We start from the raw sequence: 17,262 nt of genomic DNA, 5'->3' as shown, positions 1-17,262 counted from the left end.
GATCATTCAAAGCTTTCCAAATGCAGGCTTGACATGAACAATAACACTGGTATAATAGATCCTGTTTAAAGTAAGATCTTACAGGGCACCCCATGGATTTGCAAATGCCAGCATTTCACAAATAGAAGATAAAGTGTTTGTGATTCATGTCCATACTGCAAGATCTGGTGATTTATCGCATCCAAGTATCTTGAAAATATGTTATTTTATACAAAAGTAGCATTCTCCATGTCACATTGCATGAAGTCATTTCATGTGAGCAACATCCATTTAAAAATCCCCTGACCATTTTGACCTGAAAGTTCTGTTTTGTTCATGCTTTATAACTGAGTAAGCCACTATTGAAACCTATGTGAGAAAGCAATTAAAAATCAGATGAGCAGCCTTAAACCTCATTTATTCTATGCATTCAACATAGCAGCTTTACCATATTCTATTTGCAGTGGCGTAGAGTGGGGGTGCAGGGGGGGCCGGCCGCACCGGGCACAACATCTGGGGGGGGCGCTTGCACTCGCAGCTCTCTGCCCCTACCTGGCTCACTCACTCTCTCTCACTGCAGTGCTGGCTGTGCGAATCCGATCCGAGCTGCTGGATCGCCGCCCACTGTGGAGGGGGAGGGTGCCAGGCGTGCGTTGTGGTGCGGAGCGGAGAGAGAGCGAGGGAGGGACTATCTGGGGGAGGAACAGTGCAGCGGCCGCCCAGCGCAGCGCTGAGCGTGGGAGAGAACCACACCAGACCAGACCAGGCAGCAGCAAGAAGAAGCTGGCAGCGGCAGCAGGTTAGGGGTTAGGGGGCGCAAATTACTTGCCTTGCCCCGGGTTAAGGGGCGCAAATTACTTGCCTTGCCCCGGGTGCTGACAACCCACGCTACGCCGCTGTCTATTTGGCAGCTGTATGCTTCATAATGATGGTGCTCAAAAGTGCAACATAACCAGGTTTCACTAATTAAACTTCACCAGTCAATACAAACATATGTGGATTCTGCTCCACACTCACACCACACAGCATTAAGCCCCAATGACCACCTTTTGTCTTACTTCCAGGTAAACACATATACATTGCACTGTGAACTGCTGTTTGAAATGCTGTATTTGCTGCTGTGGAGGCATGATTTAGGAGGAAAGCTGTCTGGATTTTTGCATCCAAAACGGACCCTTGTTTCTCCTAAAGAAAGCGTCCATATAATTCTTCAGCAGTATAGCCCTTATGAGCTGAATCCAACATTGCACAAGCAAACTTCTACTTCTATTCTTTCCTCCTGCAGCCCTCAGACTCTCCCCAAATATGTGGAGACTGCCAAATGGCAGAGAAGAATGTAAAGTCCCATTGCACTGTTTGATAGCACCGGATACACAACTCTATGTTTCCACTGAAGACACCATTACAGTTACATGTTTCTATTGTTACTTTTACATGTTACCTAAATTAAGGCAGCCAGTAACCCTTTTTAGTTAACTATTGCATACTTATTTGATAAGGTCTCTTACTTGTCAGCTGAGTTCCAAAATCTGGTGAAGGAGGGGAGATTCATTCCAAGGATCTTTGGCCTGGACTGGCTCAATCCATATCCTATTATTGCACTGGGGAAAGTATTGTGAAAAATTAATGGTATATTTAATTTGCTGATTTACAAAGTTTCAGATTAAAGAAATCAAATCACCAGATGGCAGAAGGAATGCAAAACTAGTTGGCTGCAAGTTGCTTTGAGTTGCTCAGCAAGAAAAAGTGACTAATAATTTTAATATAATAGCAATGATAAATTAAATTCATTCTTTATATTATGGATTATACTCTTAAGATTTTATCTATGTGTTTTACATATATGAGTGGGCATGCAACAAAATATTGCAGTAGGAAGTGTGCTTATTCAGGGTGCCAGTCATCAAATGCCTTTTCCCAATATCCTCCATTCCATTCTCCCTATCCCTATTTTCTTTAAAAACTCTAACTTTTAAAATATTGATTTCTCACCCCAAGTGAATCATGGGACCTTCTGGTCCACAGAAGAGCCCAGATGCCACAGCCAGAACACAAGAGACAAAAGTTCCCACAAAAGTTCTGATATTAAAAATGTGCTGAATAGAAGCTCCGTTCAGAAAACCTATGACTTCCGGTAATCCACTTGGTGCACCTGTTGGGCAAAAGAACTGGGAAAAGGAAAAGGCAATATTATTGTAGCAGCCACAAAAGCTTACATAGCACAGCTCAAATCAAATGTTATCCAATATCCAGTCATGATTCATCAGTCGACAGGATTATCAGGTAAAAAGGTAAAGGGACCCTTGACCGTTAGGTCCAGTCGTGGACGACTCTGGGGTTGTGGCGCTCATCTCGCTTTATTAGCCGAGGGAGCCAGCGTACAGCTTCCGGGTCATGTGGCCAGCATGACTAAGCCGCTTCTGACGAACCAGAGCAGCGCACGGAAACGCCATTTACCTTCCCGCCAGAGTGGTACCTATTTATCTACTTGCACTTTGATGTGCTTTCGAACTGCTAGGTGGACAGGAGCTGGGACTGAGCAACAGGAGCTCACCCCGTCACGGGGATTCGAACCACCGACCTTCTGATTGGCAAGCCCCAGGCTCTGTGGTTTAGACCACAGCACCACCTATGTCCTGGATTATCAGGTAAACATGCCTAAATCAGAAGTGTAAGAACTTTTTCAGCCTGAGGCAACCTTCCAGGGGCCACATGCTAGGGGTAGGTGGGACTAGGGGGAAAATTGGACAGAAAAGTTAATATGAATTTTACCTTCTACAGTAGGCTAGTTTCTACACACACAAAACACACACCTTTTCTATCTTCCACATAGGCAAGCAACAAGCATTATCACGAGACACATTCCACCCAGGCAAACATATCATACCCTGATATTTTAAAAGCTGAGCAAGAAGCAGGTGTTCAGTACTTACCACAACCAGTCCTGAGGATACAATGATCATAGCCAGTCCAATTCCAAGTATGTATAACCAGGTCATATGAAAGTTGCCTTTCTGCCAGTTTTACAAAATAAATAGTTATTGGTAGAAAAACTGCATAATATGGTAGGGTATTCATTTGCCAAACAAATACATTGTCAATCCACATATTAGAAGAACGTAAGAGCCTTGAGGATCAGACCGATTGTCCATCTTGTCCAGCATCCTGTTTGCACAGTGATGAGTACAGCACCATCTGCCCCCATCAACATCTCCCATTGCTAAAATATGTGGACAGGATCCCCCTCCAACACACACATACAATTGTCATATAGCAGATGCCAGCAATTTCAGCTACCAAACCACCTCACCAGCTATTACAGCTCTTGGTAAAAATGTCATTCAAGCAACCAATCCAAGGATGGTATTCAACTAAGTTTTATGTAGAGCAGACCTATTGAAAAGAATGAGCATGACTAAGCTAGGTCCATTAATTTCAATGGGTCTGCTCTGAGTACACTTAGCTGAATACGTGTCTTTAAAGAGCACATGTTCATAGAAGGAAGTCATCATGTGGATTTGTGCTCTCTGTTTTACAATATTTGAAATTGATCACTTGAATGAAATAGCCATTAAACAGGGAGTATTGCCTGAGCTGAAAATAGCAAGATCCCATGTCACATATATTAGGGTTGCCATACATCCAGGATTTCCTGGACATTACCGGGATTTCAAAGGCAGAAGGGACGTCTGGGGGGAATATCCAGGCAGCAGTTTGTCCTGGATCTTCAGTTTTCCTCAACAACTTTGAGGGTATCCAGATCTTTACTTCTTGAAATATGGCAACCGTAACATATATTGCATATTACTTAACTATATTCACATTTATTTTAAAGGATTAAAGACAAAAAGCCACTTTTAGTGTCACTTGACATACTGGTAAATACAACTTACTTTATTTTCAAGAAATCCCTTTTACTGCATGCCTAGCTGAGGTTACAATTCTAATTGTTTGCCTAGGAAAAATTCTGATTCAAATCAATGGAATTTACTGTTGGGCATGTATAGGATTGTGTGTGGATTCCTATTTAGAACAAACTTTATTTTAATATTGCTTAAAATGTAATTTGACTTTTAATTATTTTAAGATTTTGCACCCTCATCTTTCTCAAGGCAAATGCTCATCAAAATGCTCTTCCTGAATAATACCATAACTACCCATATATCCCAATATCCAATTAACAAAGGCTATACAGTTTTCTTAGTGAATACCTTATAGAATTATTATAGAAAGTTATAAAATATGCCTTCCATTCCACCAATTTTGTCTGACTGTCATCCCATTCCATTTTGAACTGTTTGTGTTTGGGTTAGCCAGAATCATGTTGTCTCCACTGCCCTTTGCAAGTAAATTGACTCCCACAATTTGCAAGGAAAAAAAGTCATTCTGTTGAGATTGGATTCTCTTGTGCCTGTAAGTCAAAGATGCTGTTTTTGTTTCCCAAATTTAAATGGCTCAGCAAGCTACCACAGATTTCCTGTCTTGGCCTCAGGTCAGATCTTTGACAGTAAATTGCAAACATGTGCTTACTCTGCAGTCATCCAGGAAGACCAGATACATGCAATTTGGGTCAACCTCTTTGCAAACTAAAGGGATAGACATAATTTATATTGGAATCTTCTCCTCTGATTACCTGAAGTTTGCTTACATGTGACTTGTAATGTCAAGATTTTGTCAAATGCCTCTTCCCAATTTTGTTGCCTACCTTCTATTCTTCGGTTGCTCTGAGCCTGAAATCTCAGACAAAGACAACTGAGTGTATCAAAGACAGTTGACAACTGGCTATTATGCCCCAGCTGCAACAAAACATGTCTCTCCTACATCAGTCTCTACAGCTACAGCAGGAGCTGCAACCTTACAACAGCTTGACCTCAACCTCAAAGGCACATTCCTCCATTGTCTCCCAAGGCAGACAGATGCCAACAAGAGCATGTATAACAAAGAGGTGAAGGCACGGGTGTAGTTGGGGGGGGGCAAGGGAAGCAGCTGCCCCCCTAAATCAATACAAATCTGAGTTTCTGCCCCCCCCAACAAAAGCCTTCCCCCCCCAGCAAAAATCTTGGCTACGCCCATGGAAGAAGATGTTGCAACTGGTACTATAAGGTGATGCCCTCTATGGTTATTCCTTCTTAGATCCTTCCATGCTGTGCTAAATGCAGTCTTAAGTATAATGGTTAGTCTCCATTTGTTTTCACCTTTATGGTGATGCTGTTAACCTCTGCCACATTAAAATAAGACCAGATGGACTGACTGAACCTTGATGTCCTCTCTGTTGACAACTGCGTTCTTATTGTCAACAGACTCAACAAGATGCACATCCTGTACAGACTGCTCAAGCAGCCAGCATACCAATTTATTATGGGGCTCAATCTAAAGAAAATAGAAACTAAGCTGTGTGTGTACCACAGGCCCAGTATTGGGCCTGTCACATCAGCTATAAACACTGAGGGAACCATTATTAAATCCACTGACAATTTCTGTTATTTCAGTTGCCTATCTAAGAAAGTAGCAGTTCTCTTGGAGTCTCTCTTGGAGAACACAAAACTGGTGTAGTGTAGTGTTTAAAAACTGACTTGGGATCTTTGCTCCAACCATGGGACTATAGTTAATATATACTGCACCCCTGTGTGGTGCATTCATGGCAGTTGTTATTCCCATTTTTACAACAAATAAAAATGTAAATATACTTTGTGGCTTCATTCTTTAACATGTTATTACTTGTCATATCTACACCATAACAATAATGGCTGCCACCTAAGAACTCTGGGAACTGTAGTTTTGCAAGGGTGCTGGGAATTGTAGCTCATTGAGGGGGTCACCTAACAACCTGTAGCATCCTTAAACTACAGTTCCTGCGATCCTTTGTGAGAAGCACAAATTGATATAAAGTGATATAAGAGTGTAATATGTATGATGTAAATATGGCATGTGTGACAGGCAGCAGAGCCAGACCAGAGACTGGTGATGCAGTCCCTCAGAATCCTGCCAGAGTGCTGGAACCTCTCTCCAAATGGCTACCAAGACAGCTAGTCAGAGGTGGGGTGGGGCAGCACTTTGGGAGGGAGAATAAAAGGAGCAGTTTCTGAGGGAGTTGGTGTTTTTTTGTTTTTTGTTTTAGATAGGGCTTAATTTGAGATGGGAGACAGTGATTAAGATAGGGTTTGTCTGAGAGAGTTGGTTCAAATTTGCGTTTAACATCTGTTCTGAAGAAAATATCTATAGTTAATATCTAAGCGCCGTTGTAGCTTAGAAAGTAAGACCGTGTTAAGTGTCTTGGGACAGAATACAGCTAACTGGAGTTAAGTGAAGGACTGAGTCTGAGCCAGGGAAGGTAGCAGCTGTGGGAATACAGACTACCTGGGCCTCAGTATAGCCAGGAGGGGATAGTTCTTCTAGATACAGAAGACTTCCAAGCCAGTAACAAGGAGTGAGGTGATCCCCTGGGTCTGTTATACTAATTAGAATGCCTCAGGTGTGGGATTGCTAAAAGAGTGGGTAACTGACTAAAAGTGCCCCTCACTCATGAACCAAAATATTAATCTGTGAAGGAAGCTGTGCTGTGTCAAAAGTATTTAACTGTAACACCTGTCGTAGCTAAGTAAAGGAACAGAAACTGAGTTAAGCATTTTACCACCTATTCAAGAAACCTGAACATCTACCTGATTTTTAGCAACTGAAGTTTAAGAAAAGCTGTGCATAGACTTCTGTGTTTAAGCCTGTGACATTTTTATATTTCGTTTAACTAGTAAATTAACTTCTACCTGAAAGAACACATCTCCTGACCCAACTTGGTTTCACCAACCTCTTTTTGTAAATAAAACTTTTCTTATTTGATGAACTCCTACCTGAGACTCTAAATCACTAAGTTTTCCCTCACACAAGATATCCTGTGATAAATTGTATAAATTTGTTTAATTGGTGTATTGTGTGGTCAGTCCACTATATTTAAAGGTAAAGGTAAAGGTACCCCTGCCCGAACGGGCCAGTCTTGACAGACTCTGGGGTTTGTGCGCCCATCTCACATCTATTGGCCGGGGGCCAGCGCTGTCCGGAGACACTTCCGGGTCACGTGGCCAGCGTGACAACGCTGCTCTGGCGAGCCAGAGCCGCACACGGAACGCCGTTTACCTTCCCGCTGGTAAGCGGTCCCTATTTATCTACTTGCCCCCGGGGGTGCTTTCGAACTGCTAGGTTGGCAGGCGCTGGGACCGAGCAGCGGGAGCGCACCCCGCCGCGGGGATTCGAACCGCCGACCTTTCGATCGGCAAGCCCTAGGCGCTGAGGCTTTAGCCCACAGCGCCACCCGCGTCCCTCCACTATATTTAATTGGGGGCAATTAGCAGGGTGAGTCCACTACAGCATTATTCTAGACTCCAACATTCTTCAAGCCTCCCTTTCACAATGCTTTATTTGTTACAGTTATGCCCAAGCAAGAATAAAAGGTGATTTGGGGGTAGACCAAAGGTCTATCGCATCCAGCAGCCTGTTTCCCACAACCAGATGCCTCTGGGAAACCTAAAAGTAAGACATGTGGGTAGCCAGGGTCGTAGTTCATTGTGGCTTTCAAAGGGCTCCCATGCTATGACCAAGTTCAGGTTAGCTTAGCTTTATCAAAAACTGTTCTTCCTAAGTGGGGATTTATGAATCTGTCAATTTCAATTACCTTGGTTCTTTATGTTTCCAATCTTAAATTCTGTTCTCCACATTTTTGCAGCAATTCATAGGGTTTTTTAAAAACCCTACAAATATATATATAATAAATACATATAATATAAATATTATAATATATATAATTCATCAGCATTTTAGTGCAAATTTCTCTTAATATACACAATTTGCATTCAGTCTTCACTAATATAATTTTTATTGCAAAGCAGTCTCCCCTAATGAAGATTATTTGTATGTTACTTTCAGAAATCTGTGCATTGTTATGCACACTTTACCCGAGTATGTCTTCTGTGTCTGTAGAAAGAGAGGTCATCAGGGACAGAGGTGGCATGATGCCAATATCAGGTAACAAAATCTTACTTGGACTTTATTACTTCCCCCAAAGCAATTTGAACAGAGAGATTATTATTTTCTGCCATGTTACCTGAATGTAGTTCTTCACTAGTTCCCATTTCAGTTTGATGAGATAATCAATTATTTGATGGATCAGGAAACCCACTGTTCCTACTATTATTCCAATGATGCCCATCACTAACCATCGATCCCAGTCCATTCTAAAAAATAAAAGTAAAAGCAGAATTGGTATCAGTTGCAGTAACCTCAGAATGTTAATAAGTAGCCTTTTGGTAATGCGTCTAAAATGCTAAACAGTTATCATGGAATCTCAGTTTTTGAGAAGAAGAGCTGTCAGTTTCTTCTGAGAATCTCTCAGAAGAATTGTGATTGAAAGGTGTTCATGTCTTTCCAGCCATGATTTTCTTTAACTAATGACTCAGAAGTGAGAGGTTGAGACTTCTTTGTTCCACCAATATGCCTTGTTCTTTCTTCCCCAAGCCTCTAGTCCATATCCCTAGGCAAGTAGGCAAGTATTGCCTACATCTCTAACTTGGCCCTTTGAATTGTCCCTGATCCAAATCTTAGGTTCTGCAAAACAAATTGCAACAAGAGCAAATTGACTTAATTTTCATAATTTAATCCAGACACAACAGTTGAGAATTACAAGCATAAACTTTCAAGATATCGTTTACTGGTAACAAATATGCTCCATTTAGCTCTTCTGATTATTCGCTACAGCTGCCTTAACAGCTAAAATAAGCAGGTGTGATGTCTCTTATGACTGCTCTGATGCAAGAATGTAACAATAGATCCAAGGATCCACTTCCCACTGGAAATTGGGTCTATTTAACATTTCCAAGAATCCCAGACCTAGTTATTCTCTAAAGAAACAGAGTCTGCAGCAAGAGCAAGAAACTCAGTCTGTAATCAATCCATCCACTGTAGACCTCAACCTTTCCTGGTCACAGTGGACTTTCTTTCTTATAACAATTATAGATGTGTAACCTGCACTTTTGCAGCAAAATTACCAAGTTTTATGTTTTTATAAACTGCTCCTAAGAAGACATGCTTAGGATGTTCCTGGTACCTTTTCCCTCCCTGCTGTATTTTGTGGCATTCAGATTGGTACAAATGAAGGTCTTGCCCTACTGTGGATTTGGAAATTGCTCTAACCTGGCAGCAGAGTTTCCTGTGTTTTGCATCTCTTCAGAATGTGGCAGTTCCTCATTGGTCCCTAACAGAGCATTTCCCCCCAAACATCTGAGTGCACTCTTCACTGTTCCCAATAGGTGGCACCAAAACACTTTGGTTTAAGTTTATCATTAGATGTAATAATACTTTACAGTCATATGCGCAAAGAGGAAATAAAGGAAAATATGTTTAACCTGTGAAAGCTTGGGGGGGCGGAATCCTCCATGTGCAAGTGGAGTGAGTCAAGTGAAGACAGAACCATTTCATAGCCTGCAACTCACTTCAATTATCTTTCTAGGAACAGGTAGAAAGTCCAGGTATTCTTGATGTGCTTTTAATACTTAAGCTACAAAATGATATTTTTCACCATGTCCATCTGAAATATATTTGACCCATTCTTTTGTCTCTGCTGGTCATCATGTTGGGGACTAAGAAAAATGCAGGTTTAAATTATCTGACTCTTACATAAATTATTGTACAAGCTGAGGAAAATTAGGGCATGTTCCCCACCACCACCCATATTTTGGTACATCTGCATGCCATTGATTTGAACAAGAGAGGTAAGCGTGTGGTCAGATTTTAAAAATACTTTGCTTTGAGTGAACAGCACACTTAATTATAGAAAATGTTTTCTTAATCAGTGTGATAAAGGAGTTGGGAGAAGTTAAGCAACATGGAACCAGACCGACAAACTTTAGTTTGATCGGTTTGGATATCTTTGCCCAAAGAAACCGCAATAGCTAAAGCTGATCACTACAAAGTTTGTTGCATCAAGCCTGAAGCTAATGAGAAGTATTTATTCCTAAGCCATTTCTATTATGGAACTGTTGGTATTCGATATCACTGACTCTCATAAAGTTTAAATCAAAGCAAGAACAAACATGTGTTTTGTCAGAAAATCCTAATGTAGACAATTGAGCATTAATTATATAACTCACTCTAAGACAGAAGCAGCTGACCTCATGCTAACTGGTATATAGCAGCAAAACCCAGACCCAAAGGTATCATTTCTATATACCCATGGACTTTTTAATAAAGAAAAAAATCACAGGCTGCACACATGTACTGCCTTCCTGCTACACTGTAACTCTGGTGGTATCAGCCATGCCATTGGAACAGGTCTTTGGAGCAGAAGTCCAGGGCTGAACAGAGGTAGTCCCATTTGTAGAAGGCCTCACCACATTTTAAAGCAATACAGCTTACCATTTAACACCAAATGATGCTAAAACCAATAACTAATTACCTGCCTAACTACACTGGATAGTGTGGCAGCAGAGCACACCTCCAAGCCCTCTGTAAACTGGGTTCCTGTTATTTCTATTTGCTTCCCTTTCAACCTCCTGGGAAGAAAAGAGGGGTAAGGGGGTGCACAGGTGCTGGCACGCATCCCTGAACTCCAATATCCCAACTCCTGCTGGATTTCTTAAAACAGGGGTCCCAGCATAGTAGCCATGCCCTCTTCATGCCTGTTCTGCAAAGCCCTATTGAAGTAGGCAAATCCCTTATGCTGGAGTGAGAGAAAGTTGCACAAATCGTAAGGTGTGCATCCCCGACTCCAAACTCCCTTAAAACTCCCATTGCTTATTTTCCCTTTCGTGTGAATTTCAAATAGGGTTCCAACTCGGTGTTACTAATTCAGTGTTAATATCCAGTGTGTACAACAAGCAGGTTGTTTATTACCTGTAGTTTTGTCCCTGCAGCCACTTCTTGTAAACGCTGCTGTGGGAAGGCAAATAATCCAGACTCTCGTGGACAGATAGGCGTTCCCTTTCTTTCTCTTGGAGGAAATTTGCCCTTCCTGAGCAGCTTCTGCTGCTGCTGTTGCATCTGGGATCAAGAGACTCAATCAAATCTGGCTGATCTTCAGCTAGCAGCATCTCCTCTTCACCATCATGTGTGAATCTCTTGCAAGAAAGGAGGGTTGGCATTTTGAAGAATCACAAGTGGCAGCAGAAGACCTCAGACCTCTGTCTGCAAATCAATGGTTGACAAATGCACCTGGAGAGGACTTACTGACTGCTGTGCAACAAGGGCTCACTGACTTATGTTGTGGGTTGGGTTGCTTCAGTAGCAGCACCACACAGATCCTGCGTGTTTGTGTCACCCAGAACCTGTCAGAACCAGATTTTTGTTTCATAGGTGACTTTCCCACCAGAAGGTTTGGGCAGGCAGCCAACTGAACACACAGTCTTTCCTGAACAATACAGAGAATGTGAAGTCTTAGGGTTTAAAATCAAGTGACGATTGCAGAGGGTTTGGTCATCATACTTCCCAGCCACTTAATGTAAAAATTTATATCAGGCGCTAAGTGTTCTGAACACATTGGAACAATTCTGTATCAGTTGAACTGGTAACTAGTGTGTTCCCATGTCCATTTCAAAGCATGAGTCTTGAGCGTTAAAAAGTCCTAAATGGCTTACGGCCAGGCTATCTGTAACTGCTTATGTCCCAAGTTCATCGAAGGCCCTGGTCAAGTAATCTGCCTTTAAGATTGATTAGACGGGCAGGCACTAGGACAGGGCTTTTTCAGGAGTGGCACCCCTACTCTGTTGAACTCTCAACAGAGGTATAGTTGACCCTTCTGCTTAGGATTTAAAATGGCTAAAAACTCCACTCCCAAATGCCTTTTATGTGCTTTTATTGGACTGTTTAAAAAAATGTTTATGTTGGACCAACTGTATTTTAAAGCAAGGCTAGTCAATGGGGTATCCTTGATATGTTTTTGAACTGCAACTCCCATCGTCCTTATCATTAGCCTTACTGGCTGGGCTGATGGGTGCTGTAGTTAAACAACATCAGGAGGGAACCACATTGCTTAGCCTTCGTTGCGTATTTTAAAATTTCTAACATTTTTCATACATAATGCAATATTGTAATGTTATGTTTACATAATGGCTGGCCACAGTGGCAGACCTTGGGGTCTCAAATTTCAGCAGTGCCCTGTGCAACGTCAAAATTCAAGCAACAAGCAAAGACAAAGGCTGCAAAGGGCACTAATAACAATGATTAGCACCAAGGCAGGCATTACAGAGTTGGCATCATCTGGCATCTAATGATACCCACAGCCTGGGCCCACTTCCAATATCTGGAGTTTCCGGCTCTTGCTGTTGCCTGTTTACCTACTCCCCCTAAACAAATGATTGAGTAAGTGAACAGAGCAAAAAGAAGGAATAGTGACAAATTCATGGTTTACAACTTGTCGTCTCTCTGGGATGTGCTGTGGATTGGTCTCAAGAGAAGGAGGCAAACAAATAGGCAGTGGGAAAAGGTTATAAGAAGGTGGTGTGTGCTCTCAGGTGGGGAGTGGCACAGGGTATTTTATCTAAAGATTCCCCCAAATCAGTATCTGAAGGAGGAAGGTGACAAAAGAAAACATTTTTAGGTGCACAGACCGCCTACCTAACCTTGAAGCTTCCACGCAATAAGGTCATTATTACTTTGGTTTAATTATAAGACATTATTGCTTCATTTTAAGAGACAGGGAACAATGCATGGATAGGTAGTGCTTCATGTATACTTTTGGATGCAGATAATTGGTGGCATTCAATGTATTAACATTTTTAAATAATCATTTACTATTTTTTTTAATTATTATTTAGCGGGGAAATATAAACTGCTTCCTTAAAAAAAAGTCCAAGCAGTGTGCAGATTATGTTATATATAATGGATGATTAAAATGAAGAAACCAATAAAAACAAACATGAAAAAAGCTATCATTAAAAACAAAGCACAATAAAAAAATGAAACAAATGTAAACTAAAGCATGTGTCTGGATAGGCTTACTAGAAATGTTTTCAACAGCTGTCTAAAACAGTAAACGCACCTGCCTAATGTCAAGAGGCAGGGAGTTCCACAGCACAGGTGCTGCCATGCTAATATACACTTGGGGAAGTAGAGAGGAGAGAGATCATAGTTGGGGAAACACCTCTGAATCTACTCAACAGATATTTTATCTACGTATTCTCTGAGGGCAGGAATACTGAATATCCCCTACACCGTATCACAGCTCTGTGTTTACTGTAAACTGAAAAACAGTAACAATACTGCATGTTTACATACAGGGCCTTAGATTCGAGTTCCACAGCTTTCCAGCAGCCTGGCTGTTTATACAGTAGGAAAACAATAGAGGAATGATGCAACGGTTCAGAGTGAACAACACAACAGAGATCCACAGTCTCTGTGGCCATCTTGCAGTTACCTTTCAGGCAGCCCTTGAATTATGGGGGAAATGGAAGCATGTGGCCTTTAACAGCCACTCCGAACCCCTTGACCTTTCTTAAGAGACAAAAGTTTTGTGATTTACACAAAACTTTCAGAATACCTGTGTGATGCTGTGCAAAACAGTTTTTCCTTTAGGCATGCTGCCATGGGAATATGGCCTTCTCAGCTATGTTAGGAGGGAGGGGGAGAAAGAGATAGAAGCTCCATCTTAATTTTTACTTCGGAATAAATATGGCAAACCTGAGGATACTTAGGGGCACAAGCATTGAATCTTCCATCATAACCAGCACACAAATAAGTGTTTGACAGCTTTAGCTTTAAAATCATTTACCAATAAGTACTGGGGTGATATTTAATACGATTAGCACACAATGAAGATGTTGCAGAAACATGGAAGCTGGTAGTGGCACATTACCAAGAATATCACTTCAACTGGAACTCTGCATATGCCCTGAAACTAAGTATTTATTTTGGCTTTGTTCTGTGTAAAAGAGTGCAGTACTATTGCAAACAAACAGAGACGGTGGTATAAGGTCAGTCCCGTGAGGGGAAGCTGTAGCGGCTTAATTCAAATCTCAAACAGCCTTTGCACAAGTCATAAAATTAATGGCAAAAAGGTTAATTATATATCCTGAACTTTTATATCTAATGCAAACAGACACTCTTATTTCTTACTAAGAACCTAGAAAGAGGCATCCCCACCAGACATCTTCCCCTGTAACTGGATTAAGTCTCTAAATATGCATTTCGTCTGAAACATTTCTAATCACCTGGCTGTGACATGTGATTGACTTGTTGACAATTTGCTACTTGTATCTTTTAAAAGTCCCTTCAGTCCTGCCCCGGTCTTTGAATTGGAGCTAATTTGTTTATTTTATTTACATATAAATAACTGGCATTATTTATTTAATGCCAGTTAGGAAGCTTAATTCCTATAATTAGGCGCCTCTTAGTTCCCACGTTGTTCAGTATTCTACCCAGGGCACTGATCTACATTTCGGGGATCCTCCAGAAGGCTTTTCTGCACCACTCTTTTCCAGGCTTGCTCTCACTCCATAGATACTTGCAGAAGCAAGACTTCTTCAGCCTAGCTAGACCCCTTACATCCCTGCTGCCTCCCCGCTCCATTCCATTGCTTCTCAGCAGTTAGTTTTCTCTTCAGGTCAGTCAGAACTATTTCAAAGAGCACAAATTACCATTATTGCCCCCAAAACCCTTTTTAATAATTTTGAACTTTTTTGGAGGGTCCCAAAGAACCCAGAGTTGAGCAGATTTAGCTCAAGGATGACCTACAAATGCTACCTTATCTTCAACCACCTTATCATAGCTTGAGCCTAGAAAACTGTATGCATCAGACATCAGGGAAGATTAGCCCTCTACTGCTTAGCCTTTGCCAATAACTCTCTACCTAGTCATGACAGTGCATGTATAAGTCACAGTGAAATTCAGACTTCTCTTCGCCCTTCATCCCACAGGACAGGTAATTGTAGGATCTTGCTTCTTCTCTCTGCCTTTCTCATTTTCCTGATCTCTACATACACAAAATCTGTTATTTCCATTTGAGCTTCTCCCCCTGGTGGCTTTAGACCTCCACTGCATACCGTCTGGCTCCTTAGTGTCTACCTATAATTGATGCTTTTGAATTATGGTGCTGGAGGACTCTTGAGAGTCCCATGGACTGCAAGAAGATCAAACCTCTCCATTCTTAAGGAAATCAGCCCTGAGTGCTCACTGGAAGGACAGATCCCGAAGCTGAGGCTCCAATACTTTGGCCACCTCATGAGAAGACTCCCTGGGAAAGACCCTGATGTTGGAAAAGATTGAGGGCACAAAAAGGGAACGACAGAGAACGAGATGGTTGGACAGTGTTCTCGAAGCTACCAGCATGAGTTTGATCAAACTGCGGGAGGCAGTGGAAGACAGGAGTGCCTGGCGTGCTCTGGTCCATGGGGTCACAAAGAGTCAGACACGACTAAACGACTACACAACAACATAATCCATGTAAGGAAAGCTCTCATAGTAACACAAGTCCAGCTGGATCTAGCCTATGGGTGCCTATGAAAATCCCAAAAGCAGGACTCAAAATCCCAAAAGCAGGACTCAAAATCCCAAAAGCAGGACTCAAAAGCAACCCATTTGAGTTTCCCTAATTTTCAGAGGTGACTACTAGCTGCAATAGCATTCTGTGATAGGAACCGTTTCAGTTTATGGTCCAGGCCATGGGGTAGCCTGTGTACCGGTAACTTACAACCATCTTGCTTTTTCTTTACTAATGGTTCAAGCCACAGTAGATGTAGATCACCTCCAGTAAAGATCCCCCAACTGAACATGCCTGTAAGATGCAGGTTCACACGTGCATATGTATAGGCACAGGAGCAGGTAACAGGTGATACCAGAGAATGGGTCCCAGACCATTTTATTGCTTTGTTAAAAACACCAAATAAAAAACTGTAAAGCGAATCTATAATATGTGAGACTGAGCAAGTTTTTCCCTGTTCCATAGTACTAGAAACTAAGGGCTGCCCAATGGCAATTATTAGCAGCAGCTTCTGGACAGACAAGAGGAAGTATTTCTTCACTCAACAAAATTAAATTGCATCAAGTTCACCAACACATGGTATGATGATGGCCATTAGCTTGGTGAGCTTCAAAACAGGATTACAGGCAGCAATTCATTGGCAGGAAGAACTGGGGTGCTCTCAAAAGGCTGAGGTGTGATGATAGGGAAGTGAAAGGAGGGGGCAATTTATTCCAACAACACCCAAGTTGTTTCCATTGAAACTGCTAACATGGGAGGGTCTAGCTTGGTGCTATCAGAGCTGCGTTCCCCTCACCCATGAGCTCACAATGATGGGAACATATCTTGCTTCAGCAAATGAATAATCAGCTCACTTTAAGCTTGATTATCCCTTTGCAGTAATGTCAGTTACACGAGGAGGAGACCTAGAGGGCAAAGTTTGCCCATGAGTCAAAGGTCTCCCACACCTGTTCTAATGGCTCAATGAAGGAAAAAGATTGCACTCACAATGCAGACTGGTCAATACAGTAGCTGGTCAATACAGTGACCACAGCATGCCTAGCAAGTGTATATATGCAAGCTCCAGGTAACTTTTCATTCTAAAAGGGTCTTCTCTTGCAAATTATCCACACTGCAGCCTTCCACCGGTCATCTGCGCAGCTGTCCGTGCAACTGGATATTTTTTTTAAATGATTATTTTAGGGCAGCCAATCCAAGAACTGCAGTCCTGCTCCTCTAAGCCTCCCGAACCTTCTAGCAGCAACACCAAAGTACTTTAAGATAGCATTGAAATGCTTACCAACAGTTTTCTTTTCCCCTATTATCACAGGGTTGTATTTGATAGCTGAGTATAAGGCTTCAGTCATTGGAATAAGGAGAGAAGCAATTTTCAGTGATTTCCCCCTGAAGCTTCATGTGATCTGGAGGATCCCTACCAAGCCCAAAATTGCTCCCCTAACCATTTAACTAACAGAAGTTGTAGTGTCAACCTAAGTGACACTGCGGAATATAAGACATCACTTTTAATAGCAAACCTGCTTTTTAAAAAAGCAATAAAGCATCACAATAATATGAGACACATGGGCATGAGCAGTTATGAAAGCAGTAAAGTTACAACTAGGTGACCATTCTGTCTTCAATATTTTGTGTTTTGTCTTAAAAAGTATTACACATGTAGAACCTAACTTGTGCCTAGACTAAGGATCTGGCTTGGCTGAAATCTCTTCAACAGCCTAAGATATAAAGTAAGTGAGTGGAACACTGCCATAGATTAGGAGCAACATCTGACCTCTAAGTGCTGCAAGGTACTACTGGCACAACTTAAACAGAGAGATAAGCACAGCCTCAGA

The 17,262-nt window shown here is 41.8% G+C and overlaps 1 protein-coding gene across 1 annotated transcript in view; it reads right to left on the bottom strand.

Moving 5' to 3' along the window:
* Positions 1-12,752, bottom strand: part of LOC309538470 (chloride channel protein C-like) — a 76,912-nt gene extending 64,160 nt beyond the window's left edge. The window contains exons 1-5 of the mRNA XM_082234090.1: positions 10,855-12,752; positions 8,072-8,201; positions 2,913-2,993; positions 1,972-2,147; positions 1,488-1,580 (exon numbers count right to left, since the gene is read on the bottom strand). Coding sequence (XP_082090216.1) covers positions 1,488-1,580; positions 1,972-2,147; positions 2,913-2,993; positions 8,072-8,201; positions 10,855-11,102 — 728 coding nt within the window. The 5' untranslated portion in view covers positions 11,103-12,752. The remainder of the gene's footprint in view (positions 1-1,487; positions 1,581-1,971; positions 2,148-2,912; positions 2,994-8,071; positions 8,202-10,854) is intronic.
* Between the last annotated feature and the right edge of the window lie 4,510 nt (positions 12,753-17,262).

The sequence above is a fragment of the Podarcis vaucheri genome, assembly GCF_965113315.1.
Source record: "Podarcis vaucheri genome assembly, chromosome: 8".
NCBI classification, from domain to species: domain Eukaryota; kingdom Metazoa; phylum Chordata; class Lepidosauria; order Squamata; family Lacertidae; genus Podarcis; species Podarcis vaucheri.
The sequence above is the reverse complement of the archived record's forward strand: the minus strand, read 5'-3'. Positions and strand labels throughout refer to the sequence as shown.